Below are 22,474 nucleotides of genomic sequence, written 5' to 3'. Positions count from 1 at the left end.
TTTTAAAAAGCGCCATTAACTCGCCGAACACCGAACCCAAACTTTTACTGAAAAGTTTGAGTTCGGGTCCAGGGTCCAAAAATCCTAAAGTTCGGTACGAACCCGAACTTTATAGTTCGGGTTCGCTCAACCCTATTGAACATGTTTTGGAAAGACACAGCCCTGTCCATATAAAGTATAACAGCGGAAAATTTGCATGAGAACGAAAAGCAAGTCATGAGGAGGAAAGAACTGCCTGTAGTGCTCAAAGACAGGATTGTGTGGAGCCAGATCTGGAGAATGGTACAATTTTTTTTTTCTGCTGTACTAAAAGTTCCTAAGAGCACAATAGTCTCCATTATTCTTAAATTTAAGACTTTGAACAGCTTGAAACAAACAGGGCTCTTCCTAGATCTGGCCTCCCCACCAAACTAAGTAATCCGGGGACAAAAGCCTTGGTAAGAGAGGTGGCCAAAAACCCAAACGTCACTTTGGCTGAGCGCCAAAGATCCTGTGTACAGATGGGAGAAACTTCCAGAAGTTCAACTATCACTGCAGCACTCCACCAATCTGGGCCCTGGTGGAGTGCACAGAAAGAAGCCTTTCCTCAGTAAAAGACATGTGAAAGCACCCCTACAGTTTGCAAAAAAAGTGCACCTTAAAGGATAACTGTCACATTTAGACCCTAATTTAAATTTTCATATATGTAGTTACTAATAACATGATATTCCAGAATCAGTTACTATTAGACTGACTTACCCCATATTTAATAGGATTCAGCCCTTAGTAACCAGTCTGCATAAAACTGCAATTTCACTATTCAGTTAAGATGGCCGCCACTGCCCTCACCCTGAGGCTAATCCCGCCTGCCCTCACTAGCCAGTAACAATAGCCCCCCAAAAGTGTCAGTAACCAGAGCCCTTCCCCCTAAAGGGTTAATCTCCTGCAGCACATAGGGGTCCTCTTACCACATGTTGCTTTCATTTATACACTGAGCAGATGGCAGATCTCCCTTCCCTGGTCTGCGCTGCTTCCACTCTGCATTCTCCAGCTCTGCTGAGTGAGGGAGCGTCTGCCAAGCGCAGGGACAGGGAGAAGTGCACACAGCCCAGGCACTGTTATCAGCTGCTGGGGAGGACCTGGCGTTAATCATTTACTTACAGTCCCTGGCTGTCAGTAATGTGAGCCTGCACGCTGCGTGCTCCGTCCTTCAACAGATAGACGGACCATGCCTAGCAACCCTATTTTAAGCACAGGTAAAAATAGGCAGTACAGGGAACAACAATGTGGAATTAAGGGGTAATTGAATACACAGTGAAAAGTTGAAATAGGGCCACCAAGGTGATATTAATCACCACAATCCAATACTCAAAAAAAATATATATACTACAGTTATCCTTTAAGGACTTTCAGACTGTGAGAAACAAGATTCTTTGGTCTGGCAAAACAAAGACTAAACTTTTTGGCCTCAATACTAAGTGCCATGTCTGGAGAAAAACAGGCACTGCCCATTACCTGCCCAATACCAGCACCAACAGTGAAGCATGGTGGTGGCAGCATCATGCTATGGGGGCGTGTTTCAGTGGCTGGAACAGGGTTGAGGGGAAGCTGAATTGAGCAAAGTACAGAGATATTCTTAAAGTGGTTGTGTCACTTCAGCAAGTGCCAATAATCATGCAAAGAATGTTAATACAAGCAATACAACTAATGTGTTGTTATTATCCGTATTTGTTCCTTTGCTGACTGGATTCATTTTTCCATCACATTATACACTGTTCGTTTCTACTGTTACAACCACCCTGCAATCCATCAGCAGTGGCCGTACTTGCATATTATATGAAAAAGCTCTCTCTGGTGGCCAGGACCATGAGAGCTCACATAGACTGGTGCTTTTTCTGTAGTGTGCAAGCACGGCCACCACAGATTGCAGAGTGGTCGTAACCTTGGAAACGAGCAATATATAATGTGATGGAAAAATGAATCCAGCTAGCAAAGGAGCCAATATGGACAATCGCAGTGCCTTGTATTAACTTTCTCTTCATGATAAATGCCATTTACTGAAATGAGACAACCCCTTTAATGAAAACCTGAGGCAGAGTGCTCTAGACCTCAGACTGGGCCAAAGGTTCACCTTCCAACAAGACAAGGACCCTAAGCACACAGCCAAGACAACAGGAGTGGCTTAGGGACAACTCTATGAATATCCTTGAGTGGCCCAGCCAGAGCCCTGACTTAAACCCAATCGACTATCTCTAGAGTGACCTGAAAAAGGCTGTCCGCTGACGGTCCTGATCCAACCTGACAGAATTTGAGAGGATCCACAAAGAAGAGTGGCAGAACATCCCCAAATCCAGATGTGCAAATCTTGTGGCATCACACCCAAGAAGACTGAAGGCTGTAATCACTGCCAAAGGTGCTTCAACTGAATACAGAGCAAAGTGTCTTAATTCTTATCTCAATGCAAGTTTTTAGTTTTTCTTTAAAAAAAAAAAAAAAAAGTCAGAAAGATATTGACTATTGTGTTTTCACTTTGTCATTGTCACATACCGGGGAAGAGAGCAGCCCACCGCGTCACGTGACAAGGGTTTCCCAAGCCCTTCAGGCCGATTCACCTTATGCCCTCACACGCTGTTATGCCCTGCGCCGGGCCGTAACTCGAGCATAAATCCCCACCTGAAGCCTGCAGGCAAACCCATGCAATAATACAAAACTTTTCCTGCCACCCCCTGCCCGTTATAAGGTCGACAGGACACCCCTGAGTGTTCCACTCACAAGCAGACACACACACACGATAGTAAACCTACATTCGTGTGCATGAGCCCTAAAATGAATAAGCAAATAGATGTAGATACGAAAATTACTAAGGCTCTGTTCACATCAGCATCGTTCTTTGGGGTTGTGTTATCCCACCAGGCATTGGGCAGAATACCATTGGTACCTTGACTACTGTACATATATGCGAAAGCTTTCTCGGGGTCATCTAGAACAATAGAAAATCAAAAACAACCACACTTTTTTTCTGATAAATTAGAAACTAACATGTTGTCACTGAATGTACATGATATCATTTAGTAAACTACATTTTCTGATTCTAGATGTCATCCGAAGATTCACCGTACTCACCCTCCAGTAATGTATACAAGTCCGGTAATGAAAAATATCTTAGAAAATGTGAGTATTAAAATGTTGCTGTTGGAGACCATTCATTGATCATGTGTGTCTCTAATGCAGTTAGCAGGTCTGATTTACCCTCATGTTCAGAGTCTGAGGAAGAGACTGAATTATCCTACAACTCCCCAACCCTGCTGTTGGAAATCAGCAGTTCATCGTCAAGTAGTGAGTAAAACACCTTGTATATTCTCGGAAGACTAGCTAGAAGGAGTGCAGGGGCGGTGGCCCGGGCCCACCACTAACAACTGCATCAGCATTCTCATGACATCAATACAGTTGAAGCCTTTGGTACTGGAGCCATAGGCTCCCTGCCTTACCTTTCTCTGTCTTGTAAGCCGCAAGTCACTTTAGACAGGTGGCATAAAGGACACTGGGACACATGCACAGGCAGTGTGACAATATCCCTGCATCACTCCTCCTGCTCCAAGATGTTAACTATGCAAAGACTTATTGCGCTCATCAGGGAGTTGAGGTAAGGTGAGTGCAAGGTTTATTTTTTACTTCTGGTGGCAATTGTCTGTTTTTACTTCTGGTGGCAATTATTTTTTACTGTCTGCAGGGTATATAGAGGGCATAAATACTATGTTAGGGGATGTTCACATGGCGAATTTTGATGCCTGGTTATGGTGCAGTTTTTGTTGCTTTCTATTTTTTTAGCTTTCTATTCATCTCTATGAGAGAATCAGTGCGGTTTCCGCACCAAGATAGGGCATGCTGCTTCTTTTTTCCTTGCAGTTTTCTTTTTGGTGTGGAAAAAAGAATGTTCTGCCTCCCATTGAAATGAATTGGAGGCTTTTTATACATTGTTTTTGGCGCGGATTTCATGCAAAAAAAACACAAGAAAAAACACACAAAAAACGCGCCAAAAAACATTGTGTGAACAGGAATTACTTTGTGGAACACACTTTCTGACACTGGCGGCTGGACAAGACAGTACACCGACAGCAAACTGGGCCAGTTCTGGTCACTGTTCCAATCTGGTTGTCCAGAAGTCCATGAAACGTGAAGAAAGGCCACAGTCCAGTGATTTGCCTCAGCCTAGTGTGGCACATGGAAAAATTGCTCCATCATGTTGAGGATACTAAACTGGCTGCTGCTTCGGCTTCTGCTTTTTGTTGTATCATAGACCATTGGAGGTGGGTGACTCTGCAGGGGGTGGAGAGGGGCCTCAGACACGACAGCAGCAGGCATCTGCTCGCCAAAAACAGCGGCAAGCTGCTCACACAGTGTTTCCTGGTAATACAGCATTTTGGCCTACCTTTCAGCAACAGTAAAACATTCCCCCATTTTCTTTGATAGTAAGGGTCTAAAAACATGGCTATCCAGTAATAATCAGATTGCTTGATGGTAAGGATACACCTGTCACTAAGTAAGCAAGCAAGCACATAGCTTGCCATGCTCACCAGTATCAGTATGCCCAAGGACCCAGTTCTTTCTAGCTCTGCCCCCACTGTAATGATTGGTTGTCCTGGCCAGTGTTGTCATCATCATCAATCTTGTGCTCCTCCACCACCCACTCCTCCTCCGTCTCCAGTGGTATTTCCTCCTCCTCCATGGGACATATCCATGTAAGTCCCCAACAGCTACAAGGTGGCCAGCAAGATGCAGAAGCTGTTCTTCTGCTGCCTTCCCTTTTTGCAGAAATAATGGCGGCTAGGTATCTTCCAGCAAGGGTGAGTTGTCAGTTTCCAAAAGGCAGCACAACAGCTGATTGCTGGGCATGTATAGTTGATTCCTTGCCACACATTCTTTTATTGATGGCTGATGACGGAGTGGATTAGGCAGAGGAGGAGGAGTAGTGCAAGCAGTAACTGATGATGACAATGACAGGGACACTGTACTGCATGTAGATGTGGCTTGGCTGCTGCAAAGGAGACCAGAAGAAGGAGGACACTCTTGTCCCAATTGCTGGTGGCCAGTTCTATTTTCCCAAGGGATGGAGTGATGCAGTGTCGTGCTGCAACAGAGCAGTGGTGGTGCTGCTGCTACGGCTGTTTGTGCTTTTACAGCAACCCACATTCTGACTCCCGGATGATGAGGCATTTCATTTTCCAGTGTTCCTTTTACCAGACATTTTATTATGAGGCCTATAAATGAAAAGTCACAGGTTTGGTACACAGATTATTAAACAGTATTAGCAAAATTGCAAGTGTTTTTCTTTAATTTACAGACAGAGCAGCAATTTAACATTCATCCACATCTACACGCACATTTCATACTGGTATTGATAGTTTACAATGCGTGTGATGAAACAGGTATATAATTCTGTTATTGCAGCACAATATATTCACTAACAATGCACAGTATCTTGACGCAATACAGTACATGTAATGAAACAAGTATATAATCGCTGATACTGCCGCACAACAAATTCACTAATAATGTATGGTATCTTGATGTAATACAATACATGTAATGAAACAGGTATGTACTGTAAATGTTATTGCAGCACAACACGTTCACTAATAATGCACGGTATCTTGATGCAATACAGTGCATGGAATGAAACAGGTACAGTATATACTGTAAATGCTGTTACTGCAGCACAACTCTTTCACTACAGGGAGTGCAGAATTATTAGGCAAGTTGTATTTTTGAGGATTAATTTTATTATTGAACAACAACCATGTTCTCAATGAACCCAAAAAACTCATTAATATCAAAGCTGAATATTTTTGGAAGTAGTTTTTAGTTTGTTTTTAGTTTTAGCTATTTTAGGGGGATATCTGTGTGTGCAGGTGACTATTACTGTGCATAATTATTAGGCAACTTAACAAAAAACAAATATATACCCATTTCAATTATTTATTTTTACCAGTGAAACCAATATAACATCTCAACATTCACAAATATACATTTCTGACATTCAAAAACAAAACAAAAACAAATCAGTGACCAATATAGCCACCTTTCTTTGCAAGGACACTCAAAAGCCTGCCATCCATGGATTCTGTCAGTGTTTTGATCTGTTCACCATCAACATTGTGTGCAGCAGCAACCACAGCCTCCCAGACACTGTTCAGAGAGGTGTACTGTTTTCCCTCCTTGTAAATCTCACATTTGATGATGGACCACAGGTTCTCAATGGGGTTCAGATTAGGTGAACAAGGAGGCCATGTCATTAGATTTTCTTCTTTTATACCCTTTCTTGCCAGCCACGCTGTGGAGTACTTGGACGCGTGTGATGGAGCATTGTCCTGCATTAAAATCATGTTTTTCTTGAAGGATGCAGACTTCTTCCTGTACCACTGCTTGAAGAAGGTGTCTTCCAGAAACTGGCAGTAGGACTGGGAGTTGAGCTTGACTCCATCCTCAACCCGAAAAGGCCCCACAAGCTCATCTTTGATGATACCAGCCCAAACTAGTACTCCACCTCCACCTTGCTGGCGTCTGAGTCGGACTGGAGCTCTCTGCCCTTTACCAATCCAGCCATGGGCCCATCCATCTGGCCCATCAAGACTCACTCTCATTTCATCAGTCCATAAAACCTTAGAAAAATCAGTCTTGAGATATTTCTTGGCCCAGTCTTAACGTTTCAGCTTGTGTGTCTTGTTCAGTGGTGGTCGTCTTTCAGCCTTTCTTACCTTGGCCATGTCTCTGAGTATTGCACACCTTGTGCTTTTGGGCACTCCAGTGATGTTGCAGCTCTGAAATATGGCCAAACTGGTGGCAAGTGGCATCTTGGCAGCTGCACGCTTGACTTTTCTCAGTTCATGGGCAGTTATTTTGCGCCTTGGTTTTTCCACACGCTTCTTGCGACCCTGTTGACTATTTTGAATGAAACGCTTGATTGTTCGATGATCACGCTTCAGAAGCTTTGCAATTTTAAGAGTGCTGCATCCCTCTGCGAGATATCTCACTATTTTTGACTTTTCTGAGCCTGTCAAGTCCTTCTTTTGACCCATTTTGCCAAAGGAAAGGAAGTTGCCTAATAATTATGCACACCTAATATAGGGTGTTGATGTCATTAGACCACACCCCTTCTCATTACAGAGATGCACATCACCTAATATGCTTAATTGGTAGTAGGCTTTCGAGCCTATACAGCTTGGAGTAAGACAACATGCATAAAGAGGATGATGTGGTCAAAATACTCATTTGCCTAATAATTCTGCACGCAGTGTAATAATGTACAGTATCTTGATATATCACAAGGCTTGTAATGAAACTGGTATATAAATTCTGTTATTGCAACACAAGACACTCAATAATGGATAGTATCTTGATGCAATAAAATGCATTAACGGATAACTGGTATATACAGTAAATGCTGTTATTGCAGCACAACGCGCTCACTAATAATATATGGTATGGTTATTAGAAAAAGAAGAAGAGGGGCAATTGCTCAGTGTTTGCATCATAATGTATTGCTATTGATGCTGGAGGTGCTGGCAATAAGCCTATAAAACAGTTATGAACTGTAGAAACTTGAGGTTGGCTGTCCATGCACAGAAAAAAATGAGGTTGTTGCTTGGTTTTGTTGATTTGATTGCAGATTTTTCAGTGCAACATGAAATTTTCACTATCTAGCAGCATTATGAAATACACAACTCTGACTGATCAGTCACTCCCTAAATAAACCCTAAATCTACTTAATTATGTCCCTATACTTTCTGTAATAGTTTTTTGGCAAACTTAGCAAACACACATGCTTTCAGATTGTACGATTGCGCACAGCATAGCATCTCTCCAGCCCAGAGCCTGAAAGACTTTTCAAGATCCCCCCAGATTGGTTCACAGGCTGTCTGTCAACCTCTGAGCCAATCAGGACTAACTCCCCCACCCCTCCCAGGGTCATGCGATCCTCCATCTTCTTCCCCCCTCCTGTTTTTCTCCCTCCAATTTTAAGCAAATCGCAAAACTATGAAGAATCCTGTTAGTTCAGAATCAATTCACACAGATTCTAGACACAAATATTTCAGAATTATTAAATCACATTTACCAGCGAGTCCACAAACTAATAAAATATTCCGCTAAAAGAAATGTAAATAAATTACTTCAGGAGATGAAGTAACTTGCTTATGGAAATATGGTTCAGTTTCCAAGATAACAAACCTTTGTATTTTACAGCATGTCTGAATGTTTTAATGAGAAATGAATGCATGTTATGTCCTAGTGAGTTAATCAGACAGCAGAATTAGGTCATTTCTGTGGGTGTGCATGTTTATCCCCTTTTAACAACATGTTCAGAAAAGCTTATGATTGTTCTCCCTAACACACAAGGCCAGGGGCATACACAGATCACATAGGGAACTTACTATGGGCCCCTGCACCTAGTTTCCCAGTGCATGTGCGTGAATCACCCACAGGTAATGCAGAACATGTGCAACTCCCCAGATTTCTGACAAATTTATGTTTTTGATTTTTTTTTTTACCTGTAGGATACCAGCGCCATACCTGTAAGGTGCTGCAGGACGTGACTTAAATCCCAGCGCAGTACAGGTATGGCACCCTGATCGGGTGGGTAAAAGTAAACAAATTTTTAAATTCAGGTCAATGCTGTAAAAAAAAATAATTAATTAAAACCGTGCCATAAAAGTCATATGTACCCCAAAATAGTACCAATAAAAACGTCTACTCTTCCCACAAAAAACGAAACGAAAAAAAATAAAATAAATGGCTTGCAGAAAATGCAGACACAAAAACATGATTTCTTTTCAAAAATGCTTTATTGTGTAAAACTGAAACCAAAAAAATTCAAATACACATATTTGGTATTGTTGCATCCGTAACGACCTGCTCTATAAAAATAACACATGACCTATCCTGTCAGATGAACCCTGTAAAAACAAAAAAATAAAACCTGTGACAGAACAGCCATTTTTGGTTACCTTGTCTAACAAAAAGCATAATATTGAGCGATCAGAAATCATATGTACCCCAAAATAGTACCTTATCCTGTAGTTTTCTAAAATGGAGTTATGTTTTAGGAGTTTCTACTGCAGGGGTGCATCAGGTGGTCTTCTAAAGTGACATAGCAACTTAAAATTATCCCAGTGAAATCTGCAGTCCAAAAACCATATGGTGCTCTTTCCCTTCTGAGCCCTGCGTTGTGCCCATACAGTATTTTATGAACACATATGGGGTGTTTCTGTAAAATGCAGAATGAAGGTAATAAATATTATACATAGAGTTTTGTTGGGCTGTTAACCCTTGCTGTGTTACAGGAAAAATTTATTAAAATGGAAAATGTGCAAAAAAAAGTGAAATTTAGAAATTTTATCTCTATTTTCCTTTCATTCTTGTGGAACACCTTAGGCTACATGCACACGACCGTATGTGTTTTGCGGTCCGCAAATTGCGGATTCGCAAAAAAAACGGGGGACTCTACGTATGGCATCCGTTTTTTTTGCGGATCCGTTTTTTTTGCGGATCCATTGTAATAATGCCTATCCTTGTCCGCAAACTAAAAAAAAATAGGACATGCACTATTTTTTTTGCGGAGCAACGGAACGGACATACTGATGCGGACAGCACACGGTGTGCTGTCCGCGTTTTTTGCGGATCCATTGAAATGAATGGGTCCGCATCCTATCCGCAAAAAAAATGGAACGGACACGGAAACAAAATACGGTCGTGTGCATGAGGCCTTAATGGTTAACAAAGTAAAATCAGTTTTAAATAACTTAAAGGGTGTAGTTTCTAAAATGGGGTAATTTATGGGTAGTTTCTGCTATGTAAGCATCAAAGTGACTTCATAAATTAACTGGTCCTTAAAAAAAGTGGGTTTTGGAAATGTTCTTAAACATTTTAAGATACTGCTTTTAAAATTCTAAGCCTTCTAACATCTTAAAAAAATTAAAATAATAAAATAAAATTTACAAAATGATGCCAACATTAGACATAAGGGAAATGTAAAGTAATAACTATTTTGAGGTATCACTATCTGCTTTAAAAGCAGAGAAATTCAAATTTCTAAAAATCAAAATGCAAATTATTCAAACTTTTTTTTTTTTTATAAATAAAGGTAAAACATATTGACTCAAATTTATCACTAATATAACCATGAACACCTTCCCAAATTAAAATATACCTTTTAATAAATTTGCTTAAAAAATGGCCTACAGCCAGACTACGTTCAAAAAGAGGGTCAAGAAAGCACATACAACATGAACTATGTAATCGCACTCAGCATTAGATATACTCAGTGTTTAATCACGGTTAGCTAAAATCACATAGGATAAACAGACAAGCTATATAGTCACGCTCAGTACTAAAATACTCAGTATTTACTCACGGTTAGCTGAAATCACGTTAGATGAAGTGATTCTCGACTAAATGGACAACCAGTAATGATGAAAAAGGGGATGGTCCAGGGATAGTGATGACAGAAGGTTCTTAGTGAATGATATCCAATAACCAAGGTCACCCTTATGGAATATAGTATAAAATAAATGACCTAGACAATTCCCTATATGACCCTAGATAGGCTAAACACATGCGTTCCACCAAGCGATTCATAGGCTGATACTCTACTCCCAGTCCCGGACCGGAAATGACACCATCCTATTTGATTCATGCTCCGGAATGTACAAACAGTTACTGATCAATTATGTCTTATAACCGGAACATTAAAGAATGACCATATGCTGCCAAAACACATAAATGGATATGCCAAACCACATAAATAGATATGCCAATCGGTCCTATCCGGTCACAGTGCTATTATTATACAATGCTCCCCATTCATAATTTACTAAATACTCAATTATGTGGCCATGGGGTAGACTCTATAGAGCAATAGTGTTCAAGGTCTATTTATGAAAAGGGAATAACAGGACGGTAGAAGCCCCAAGGGGGTAGAGGGGGGGGGGGGGGGAAGGGGATGTAATCTTACCAGACAAGAGAGGGACGCCTTGACTGGGCTACAAAGGGACAACAATATCATTGTGAAGCCTGCGATAAGGGGGGAAACATTGTGATCATAGACCACATCCTCTATAGTGGGATGTGTGGTTGTCTTCTCAATGATATTGGGTGCTATGGCCGCCTACAGGGCGATTCCTCTAATGAGTTTATTGAAGAATTGAATCTTTTGAAGAGAAATTGATTTCATCGGAAGAGTTGCTCGGTCATGCAACTTACCACCCAAATGAATTTTACCTCCTTTTCTTCTCACTAATAGAGCTTTCATTTGGTGGTATTTCATTGCTGCTGACATTTTTACTTTTTTTGTTATTAATCGAAATTTAACGATTTTTTTTGCAAAAAAATGACATTTTTCACTTTCAGTTGTAAAATTTTGCAACAAAAACGACATCCATATATAAATTTTTCTCTAAAATTATTGTTCTACATGTCTTTGATAAAAAAAAAATGTTTGGGTAAAAAAAAAATGGTTTGGGTAAAAGTTATAGCGTTTACAAACTATGGTACAAAAATGTGAATTTCCGCTTTTTGAAGCAGCTCTGACTTTCTGAGCACCTGTCATGTTTTCTGAGGTTCTACAATGCCCAGACAGTACAAACACCCCACAAATGACCCCATTTCGGAAAGTAGACACCCTAAGGTATTCGCTGATGGGCACAGTGAGTTCATAGAACTTTTTATTTTTTGTCACAAGTTAGCGGAAAATTATGATTTTTTCTTTTTTTTCTTACAAAGTCTCATATTCCACTAACTTGTGACAAAAAATAAAAACTTCTATGAACTCACTATGCCCATCAGCGAATACCTTGGGGTGTCTTCTTTCCAAAATGGGGTCACTTGTGGGGTAGTTATACTGCCCTGGTATTTTAGGGGCCCAAATGCGTGCAAAGTAGTTTGAAATCAAAATCTGTAAAAAATGGCCGGTGAAATCCGAAAGGTGCTCTTTGGAATGTGGGCCCCTTTGCCCACCTAGGCTGCAAAAAAGTGTCACACATGTGGTATCTCTGTACTCAGGAGAAGTTGGGCAATGTGTTTTGGGCTGTCATTTTACATATACCCATGCTGGGTGAGAGAAATATCTTGGCAAAAGACAACTTTTCCCATTTTTATATACAAAGTTGGCATTTGACCAAGATATTTATCTCACCCAGCATGGGTATATGTAAAATGACACCCCAAAACACATTCCCCAACTTCTCCTGAGTACGGAGATACCACATGTGTGACACTTTTTTGCAGCCTAGGTGGGCAAAGGGGCCCACATTCCAAAGAGCACCTTTCGGATTTCACCGGCCATTTTTTACAGATTTTGATTTCAAACTACTTACCACACATTTGGGCCCCTAGAATGCCAGGGCAGTATAACTACCCCACAAGTGACCCCATTTTGGAAAGAAGACACCCCAAGGTATTCCGTGAGGGGCATGGCGAGTTCCTAGAATTTTTTATTTTTTGTCACAAGTTAGCGGAAAATGATGATTTTTTTTTTTTTTTTTCTTACAAAGTCTCATATTCCACTAACTTGTGACAAAAAATAAAAACTTCCATGAACTCACTATGCCCATCAGCGAATACCTTGGGGTGTCTTCTTTCCAAAATGGGGTCACTTGTGGGGTAGTTATACTGCCCTGGGATTCTAGGGGCCCTAATGTGTGGTAAGGAGTTTGAAATCAAAATCTGTAAAAAATGGCCGGTGAAATCCGAAAGGTGCTCTTTGGAATGTGGGCCCCTTTGCCCACCTAGGCTGCAAAAAAGTGTCACACATCTGGTATCCCCGTACTCAGGAGAAGTTGGGCAATGTGTTTTGGGGTGTCATTTTACATATGCCCATGCTGGGTGAGATAAATATCTTGGTCAAATGCCAACTTTGTATAAAAAAATGGGAAAAGTTGTCTTTTGCCAAGATATTTCTCTCACCCAGCATGGGTATATGTAAAAAGACACCCCAAAACACATTGCCCAACTTCTCCTGAGTATGGGGATACCACATGTGTGACACTTTTTTGCAGCCTAGGTGGGCAAAGGGGCCCACATTCCAAAGAGCACCTTTCGGATTTCACTGGCCATTTTTTACAGATTTTGATTTCAAACCACTTCTCACGCATTCGGCCCCTAAAATTCCAGGGCAGTATAACTACCCCACAAGTGACCCCATTTTGGAAAGAAGACACCCCAAGGTATATAAAATTCTAGGAACTCGCCATGCCCCTCACGGAATACCTTGGGGTGTCTTCATTCCAAAATGGGGTCACTTGTGGGGTAGTTATACTGCCCTGGCATTCTAGGGGCCCTAATGTGTGGTAAGTAGGTAAATGACCTGTGAAATCCGAAAGGTGCTCTTTGGAATGTGGGCCCTTTTGCCCACCTAGGCTGCAAAAAAGTGTCGCACATGTGGTATCGCCGTATTCAGGAGAAGTTGGGAAATGTGTTTTGGGGTGTCTTTTTACATATACCCATGCTGGGTGAGAGAAATATCTCGGCAAAAGACAACTTTTCCCAATTTTTATACAAAGTTGGCATTTGACCAAGATATTTATCTCACCCAGCATGGGTATATGTAAAATGACACCCCAAAACACATTCCCCAACTTCTCCTGAGTACGGCGATACCAGATGTGTGACACTTTTTTGCAGCCTAGATGCGCAAAGGGGCCCACATTCCTTTTATGAGGGCATTTTTAGACATTTGGATCCCAGACTTCTTCTCACGCTTTAGGGCCCCTAGAATGCCAGGGCAGTATAAATACCCCACATGTGACCCCATTTTGGAAAGAAGACACCCCAAGGTATTCAATGAGGGGCATGGCGAGTTCATAGAATTTTTTTTTTTTTGGCACAAGTTAGCGGAAATTGATTTTATTTATTTTTTTCTCACAAAGTCTCCCTTTCCGCTAACTTGGGACAAAAATTTCAATCTTTCATGGACTCAATATGCCCCTCACGGAATACCTTGGGGTCTCTTCTTTCCGAAATGGGGTCACATGTGGGGTATTTATACTGCCCTGGCATTCTAGGGGCCCTAAAGCGTGAGAAGAAGTCTGGAATATAAACGTCTAAAAATGTTTACGCATTTGGATTCCGTGAGGGGTATGGTGAGTTCATGTGAGATTTTATTTTTTGACACAAGTTAGTGGAATATGAGACTTTGTAAGAAAAAAAATAATAATTTCCGCTAACTTGGGCCAAAAAAATGTCTGAATGGAGCCTTACAGGGGGGTGATCAATGACACGGGGGTGATCAATGACAGGGGGGTGATCAGGGAGTCTATATGGGGTGATCACCCCCCTGTCATTGATCACCCCCCTGTAAGGCTCCATTCAGACGTCCGTATGTGTTTTGCGGATCTGATCCATGTATCCGTGGATCCGTAAAAATCATACGGACATCTGAATGCAGCCTTACAGGTGGTGATCAATGACAGGGGTGTGATCAATGACAGGGGGGTGATCAATGACAGGGGGGTGATCAGGGAGTCTATATGGGGTGATCACCCCCCTGTAAGGCTCCATTCAAATGTCCGTATGTGTTTTGCGGATCCGATCCATGTATCAGTGGATCCGTAAAAATCATACGGACATCTGAATGCAGCCTTACAGGGGGGTGATCAATGACAGGGGGGTGATCAGGGAGTCTATATGGGGTGATCACCCCCCTGTAAGGCTCCATTCAGATGTCCGTATGTGTTTTGCGGATCCGATCCATGTATCAGTGGATCCGTAAAAATCATAAAGACATCTGAATGCAGCCTTACAGGGGGGTGATCAATGACAGGGGGGTGATCAATGACAGGGGGGTGATCAGGGAGTCTATATGGGGTGATCACCCCCCCGTCATTGATCACCCCCCTGTAAGGCTCCATTCAGACGTCCGTATGCGTTTTGCGGATCCGATCCATGTATCAGTGGATCCGTAAAATCATACGGACATCTGAATGGAGCCTTACAGGGGGGTGATCAATGACAGGGGGGTGATCAATGACAGGGGGGTGATCAGGGAGTCTATATGGGGTGATCAGGGGTGATCAGGGGTTCATAAGGGGTTAATAAGTGACAGGGGGGGTGTAGTGTAGTGTAGTGGTGTTTGGTGCTACTTTACTGAGCTACCTGTGTCCTCTGGTGGTCGATCCAAACAAAAGGGACCACCAGAGGACCAGGTAGAAGGTATATTAGACGCTGTTATCAAAACAGCGTCTAATATACCTGTTAGGGGTTAAAAAAATCAAATCTCCAGCCTGCCAGCAAACGATCGCCGCTGGCAGGCTGGAGATCCACTCGCTTACCTTCCAATCCTGTGAACACGCGCGCCTGTGTGCGCGCATTCACAGGAAATCTCGCGTCTCGCGAGATGACGCGTATATGCGTGAGTGTGCGCAGGGCTGCCGCCTCCGGAACGCGATCCTGCGTTAGGCGGTCCGGAGGCGGTTAAAGACTACTACTCTTAAGAACAGAGGTTCATTCAAGTGTTTTTCGATCAGGTATTGAAAACATCTGTGGATGTCAAGGAGCAGCAATCAAGCATAATAAGCACCAATTAGGCAGATTTAAAAGGACTGTGATACTCAGCTCCTTCTAGATATTTACTGGTGTGTTTACAAACATGGTGAAGTCAAGAGAATGGTCCAGGAAGACAAGAGAAGAGGTGATTTCTCTTCACAGGAAGGGCAATGGCTATAAGAAGATTGCAAAGATGTTAAACATACCAAGAGACACCATAGGAAGCATCATTCGCAAATTCAAGGCAAACGGCACTGTTGAAACGCTACCTGGTCGTGGCAGAAAGAAGATGCTGATTTCGACTGCTGTGCGCTACCTGAAGCGCAAAGTGGAGAAAAGTCCCCGTGTGACTGCTGAGGAACTGAAAAAAGATTTGTCAGATGTGGGTACTGAAGTTTCAGCTCAGACAATAAGGCGCACACTGCGTAATGAAGGCCTCCATGCCAGAACTCCCAGGCGCACCCCCTTGCTGTCTCCAAAGAATAAGAAGAGTCGACTGCAGTATGCCAAAAGTCATGTGGACAAACCACAAAAATTTTGGTACAGTGTTCTGTGGACTGATGAAACAAAATTAGAACTGTTTGGGCCCATGGATCAACGCTATGTTTGGAGGAGGAAGAACAAGGCCTATGAAGAAAAGAACACCTTGCCTACTGTGAAGCATGGTGGGGGGTCAATCATGCTTTGGGGCTGTTTTGCTTCTACAGGTACAGGGAATCTTCAGCGTGTGCAAGGTACCATGAATTCTCTTCAGTACCAGGAGATATTGGATGAAAATGTGATGCAGTCCATCACAAACCTGAGGCTTGGGAGACGTTGGACCTTTCAACAGGACAGTGATCCCAAGCATACCTTCAAGTCCACTAGAGCATGGTTGCAGATTAAAGGCTGGAACATTTTGAAGTGGCCATCGCAGTCACCAGACTTAAATCCGATTGAGAACCTCTGGTGGGACTTAAAGAAAGCAGTTGCAGCGCGCAAGCCTAAGAATGTGACTGAACTGGAGGCTTTTGCCCATGAAGAATGGGCGAAGATACCCGTAGATCGCTGCAAGACACTTGTGTCAAGCTATGCTTCACGTTTAAAAGCTGTTATAACTGGAAAAGGATGTTGTACTAAGTACTAAGATTGAATGTCACTTGGGGGTTGAATAAAACTAATAATGATGTTAGCACAGAAAAGACATTTGTGGTTATTTCATTATAAATGTTATGTTATATTTGTCTGACTTACAAGTGCCTCTTTGATTTAATTGTAAACAAGATGACTGAAATTATCAAAACCAATGTCAAACTGGCCAAAACACTCAATTTCAGTGGGGGTTGAATAATTTTGAACACAACTGTATTTACTCTGGAAAACTGGCATAAATACATTTATAAATCTCTTGCTTCACTTCTATTACAAAGCTTAGCTGGCTGCTTGCAGCCACCACTAGGGGGGGCTCAATGAATAGGAATTTATACATCTACCATAGGAGTTATAATAATATCTTTGTTTTGAGCTCCTCCTAGTGGTGGCTGTGTGAAACTGCAGTGTTCACACGTGGAAAAAAAGAGCAAGTTTTATGCTGGTCCCCCCACCCAGGCCACGTAGCAGTTGCGTGGTCTGCCTATATTGCAGGTACGCTGATGCACAAGGCTAAGGCACACATTCATGCCATAGTACAGGGATAATGCAAATACAGTGCATTCAGAAAGTCTTCAGACCCTTTTTTCACATTTTGTTGGGGGAAGAAAATCAAGTTCAGTACAGGAATAATCTACTCAGTGTTGTTAAAACCCTGGAATTGTCACAGTGCAGGAATAATGTAGTGATGTCACTGCACAAGTGAAACGCAAAAAGCTATGCCTCATAGAAGGGATAATAGAAGTACCCTTGAGGCTCCATAGTTAAACTTAGAATGGGGTGGTATTAAATTTTTCTTGACACCTTTAGAGGTTAGTTGTTGGGCCCCATAGCAGCTGCTGTGCCCGCTGCCGTGGTAGTTATGAACATGGTAGAGGAAGATAGGATGCTGATAATAGTTACTTATATCCCAGCAGGTTATAAAATTCAACAGGCCCATACTTATTTTCCTAGATCTGCTGCTGAGATACAGCCATGAGGCCACCAAATACATTGGGGCAGATTTACTATCCCTGTCTAATATTTAGACAGTTTAAAAACTCACACCAGTCTGTAACTACAGTGGCTAACACGGCATGCTAAATTTTGTTTATTGTTAGACATGATTATTTAATCCAGGGACGGATTGGCCATAGACCTTACAGGGAAATTTCCCGATGGGCCGATGTCAAGGGGGGCGCCTGAGCCCTCCTCATGGCCGGCCTGTGGAAGTTTTTGGGGATGTATTTTGTCCTGCTGGCAGTATTTTGTGATGGACTGTGGTATTTGGCTCTGTTGGGGTGGTATAATGTGCCACAATATGGTATTGCTCGCCCTGCCTTCCATCAATTTGGACCCGACTACAAATCGGGGCCACTTTTAGTATTTTTTCCAGGGCCAACTTTAAGTTCCCAGTCCGCCCCTGATCTAATCATACATAACCTAGCAGTTGGCTTCCTTTTTGGCAACGTTTTGGCAAAGTTTTGGAAGACAGCGAGTGAGGAACAGAAAGTGTCTGAATGCACTAATAAATTAGGTGCATAATATTTGCTCCAGAAATCTGCCTCAATTTGAACCAGAATTCTGGCCCATCATGGCCCCTATTGTCTGTACACTCTGCAAAATAAAATAATTCCTAGTAGTACAAGATTAGAAAAACATGGCGGCCATCTTCCAAAAACAACTTTGTGCCTGTGAATTGGTTATGTTTAATATTCAAACTCAACTCGGCACTGTTTTTTGGAAGAAAGTAGCCATGTTTTTCTAAACATGGACAACCCCTTTTAATGCATATGTTTGTATCCTACACTGGGTACAAACACTACAGTCTTCAAAGGGGACTCCATGTCCTCGTTGCTTAACCACAACTGGCATCACGACTACTTGCTCTATAAGAGTAACATATTTCGTAGAAACCTCTTAAGGAGCAAGGGATACCCCAGACACCTGGCTGTAGGTCTCTGCATGTGCATACCTGATATGCACATGCAGAGACCTACAGCCAGGTGTCTGGGGTATCCCTTGCTCCTTAAGAGGTTTCTACGAAATATGTTACTCTTATAGAGCAAGTAGTCGTGATGCCAGTTGTGGTTAAGCAACGAGGACATGGAGTCCCCTTTGAAGACTGTAGTGTTTGTACCCAGTGTAGGATTGCAAGAGTGGTGTAGAGTGGCCTACAATGTCTCTGTAGATGTTGTATGCACATGTCACGGTGCTCCTACCTGGATATCCCAGACGTGTAATCCGAAGCAAGTGCAAAAGGGATGAATAACTTGGATGATGAAGGAATAATTGAGTCCAGACCTATGGCTTATTCTGGCAGGCAAACACTTCTGCAACAATCTCAGCTCTGCTATATCTGTAGCTCTCTCAGCTCTGCTATGCTAGCTGGAGTAAACAGGAACTCTTCCTCTTCTGCTGGAACTTAGCTTAGTGGTCTGTAGTCTGTCTCTTACTTTAATCCTAGGAACTTCTTCCTGGAATCAAGCTCTCTTAGTTTGGGGTTAAGGCAATGCAAGCCCAGGAGGGGACAAGCAACCATATAGATTTCAGAGGCAGAGCCTCTGGGCACAGCATACAACCTCTCCCTGAGGAGGGTAAGCTAGAGTGACTTTCTGCAGGCTCATCCAGGAGGGACGAGAGCCTGCTGCTTCCCCATACAGGGGCTAAGCTAAACTGACCTCTAACTAACTCCTCCAGAAGATACGCCAACAATACACACTTCCATGCAATATCTGATGAAAAACACTGCGATAACCCGTCAGGTAACGGTTCCCCAATATTGCAAGCACTACCCACAATATGGTTTCCTGTCGAATTGTGGTGATGCCAGTAAGGGATCCGCAGTCAATGGAAGACGGCACGCCATGAATTATCCACTCTGCCACTGTCACAAGGTGACGGGTTATCGCAGTGTTTTTCATCCGATATTGCATGGAAGTGTATATTGTAGGCGTATCTTCTGAAAGACGTGCTTAATACGCATGGTTGCCACTGCTGCATTTAATATAATCTTAATATCAATTTTTTATCTGAATTGACATCTATACAATAGTGACCCATAAGAATTACATCCTGAGGAACCCATATTATAGGGAGAAACGCATCGAGGTGTCACTTTTATGTACTAGATAGCCCCTATTACAGATTAACATCTGGTGGGGATACTAGAAAACATTAAGGTTATCATTGGGTTTGGGATTTGTTATATGTTCATAATAGGGACAACCAGGGTATACTCAGCCTAGGTACGAGGACAGGGAGCCCCTACCATATAGGGTCGTCCCTGGGTTGAGGGTAAATATGCTCTCTCATTGAGGGGGGTAGGGGGTGATAACATGCACAGAAGTCTATATTACCCCTGCCCATGGGGTCATATACATTTACACAGATAGAGGAGGATCTTTGCGTTTCCTCCTCTCCGTGAAGGATGTCAGCACATTTCCCCCCCACCCCCTCCATGCCAATATAGGAGCCAGCTGAAAGGGAACTGCTTCAACCTGCATTATCTCGGGCTGTATAGCAGGTAGAGTTGTGAAGATGTTAGCCAGGTCTCATTTCAATGCTAAAAATGTAAGCTTTAAAGGGATCCAGTCATCAACTTTATTCTGATCTCACTGGTGGCAGCATAAGGTAGTGATAGATAAGCTAATTTCAGCAGTGTGTCGTTCATGAGCTAAAAGTAAGTAGTTCCCAAGAACCAGCTTTATAATAATAGCAGCCTAAATTTGGAAAGAGTCACTGCTGCCGAAGAAGAGTCTTGGTTATTCATGTTCTCCTGTTCTTCCCACCCACCAGCTGATGATTGGCAGTTTTCTCCTTTTCTCCCTAGAGAGAACTGCCAGTCATCTGCAGGTAGGTGAGGAGAGCAGGAGAACATGAATAATCATGACTCTTCTCAGGCAGCCATGACTGTCTCATGACTGATAGACCACTGAAATCAACATGTATGTTACTACTTTATGCTGTCCTTAGTGAGGGCAGCATAAAGTTGATGACAGGTTAACTTTTAAACAAGACCAGGATTGTGGTAATAGCTGCAGATCTCATCAGCTGTATCATGGCTAGCACCACATATCCAAACATTAGATAATCAGATATAAAACAAGACCAATACAGGCTGAGGTAGAGCTATCAGATGCTGCTAGACCCCCATGACTTTAGATTATAAAGCTCAAGGACTTGAAGAAGTTTTAAAAAAATCTTTGTGTCAAAATTGAAAAAAAAAAGAAAACTTTATATTCCACACCAGTTACAAGTTATAAAAGGGTGTTTGGTCACTGCACGTTGTGGAGAGCACATTGAGGAACATTTATCAAGACTGCTATTCCCATACACCAGTCTTGATCCCTCTGCGCCAGAGTGAAACGTGCCTTATTTATTAAGAGACAGATGCCTCTTAATAAATTAGGTGCATCTCTGGGAGTCTGTGGGCCAGAAACTGAAGTGTACACCTGCCAGGGGCTGGCATATACTTCAGCTATAACTTACTCCAGTTTCTGGAGTATGTTATAGTAAATCCGGCAGATTGCCCGCAAAGCCTTGCCCCTTTTCTTGTCAGTTTAGAAAAGCGGTGAGAAGCTTCATATGTCACAGATTATATGGTGTGTGCCATAATATGCGACTTTTTTGTGCCACTATTGTGGCATAAAGACATCATGCCCCTTTGTTATAGACAAGCAAGTTAAAGAGAAAGAAAATAGCAAATTATTGGTGCAAATCTATGCCTGCTCGATGTCAATGAGACAACGCTTTTAACCCATAGATAATAATAGTATTGCAGATCTGCTACATCTACAAGCTACATTGAGTCCATTAGAAGAGTAAGTTAGTGGTGGCATTTCTGCCAAGAAGATTCTGACCGGAACCCTGGGAGGATCAGCGTGTCTGTACTGCAAGAGGATAAGTGTGTGGACTGAATCGTCAGGCTTCAGTCACTATTACCAGATATTACCACTGTATTTTGCCAAGTGTGAATTCTACATGATTTTTACATTTTGAATTTCCCCCAAAAAAATGGAACTGAATTGCATCCTATTTGGGACCACATCCACTCCACATAGCACTAGATTTATCTGATTTGACAACAGATTGCAGTCTTTCTACTACCAAAAGTAAATACCACCATACAGTGCTCAAATACAACAAGCAGCATGCCTCAGAAAGTTATTCTAAACAGGTAGTACATTACACCCAGCCTTATTACATCTTTGACATTTGTCTAGAACCAGAGTGTATATGGTATGTACATTCACTGGGCTACAATATTATTGTTTTTGGAACTTGTTCAGTGTGAGGGTGATTTGCAGTGCCTTTCATTTTTTCTATGGTAAGAAACCTTTATACTATACATCTGTATGAGTGACTGACATCTTGTTGGTGTGTTGACGTATGATTGATCCTTCATGGATAGCTTTGAGGAAACCATGAAGGGCAGGGAGGAATAAGGAAGAGTACTGTACATTTTCCAGAATATACAACTATTAGCACATTTCCAATTTTATCCTCCAGATGGCATTCTTGAGGAGAATAACTGGACAGACAATTATGAAGGACAGGATTTGGATTTTGGAGCCTGGACAAAAACATCGTCAGATTCCAGTTCAGAGTGTGAATGTAGCAACTGTGATTCTCGATCAACTGGACAATTTAAATGGAAAGAACACAGCCCTTTGGTATGGAAACTGCCACATTACCGGGTAAAGGTTATTTTCCTGGAAATGACTATCCATTCCTTTCTACAGGGACATCACCACCCCTCTGCTAGCAATGTATCCATAACTCCTAGTAGAAATAATAAAAGAATAACACAACATAGAGTCATAAGAATAGATCTCCAGAATTGTCATTACAT

At 42.2% G+C, this 22,474-nt stretch overlaps 1 protein-coding gene across 3 annotated transcripts in view; it reads left to right on the top strand.

Moving 5' to 3' along the window:
• The window catches only part of LOC120989023, a 284,579-nt gene that overhangs the window by 178,319 nt on the left and 83,786 nt on the right, over positions 1-22,474 (top strand). For all 3 annotated transcript variants that reach the window (XM_040416861.1, XM_040416863.1, XM_040416862.1), the window contains exons 4-6: positions 3,075-3,126; positions 3,211-3,315; positions 22,132-22,295. In XM_040416861.1, the coding sequence (XP_040272795.1) occupies positions 3,075-3,126; positions 3,211-3,315; positions 22,132-22,295 (321 nt within the window). The remainder of the gene's footprint in view (positions 1-3,074; positions 3,127-3,210; positions 3,316-22,131; positions 22,296-22,474) is intronic.

The sequence above is a fragment of the Bufo bufo genome, chromosome 2, assembly GCF_905171765.1.
Source record: "Bufo bufo chromosome 2, aBufBuf1.1, whole genome shotgun sequence".
Lineage (NCBI taxonomy): Eukaryota > Metazoa > Chordata > Amphibia > Anura > Bufonidae > Bufo > Bufo bufo.
This window is presented reverse-complemented; position numbering and strand designations above follow the sequence as displayed.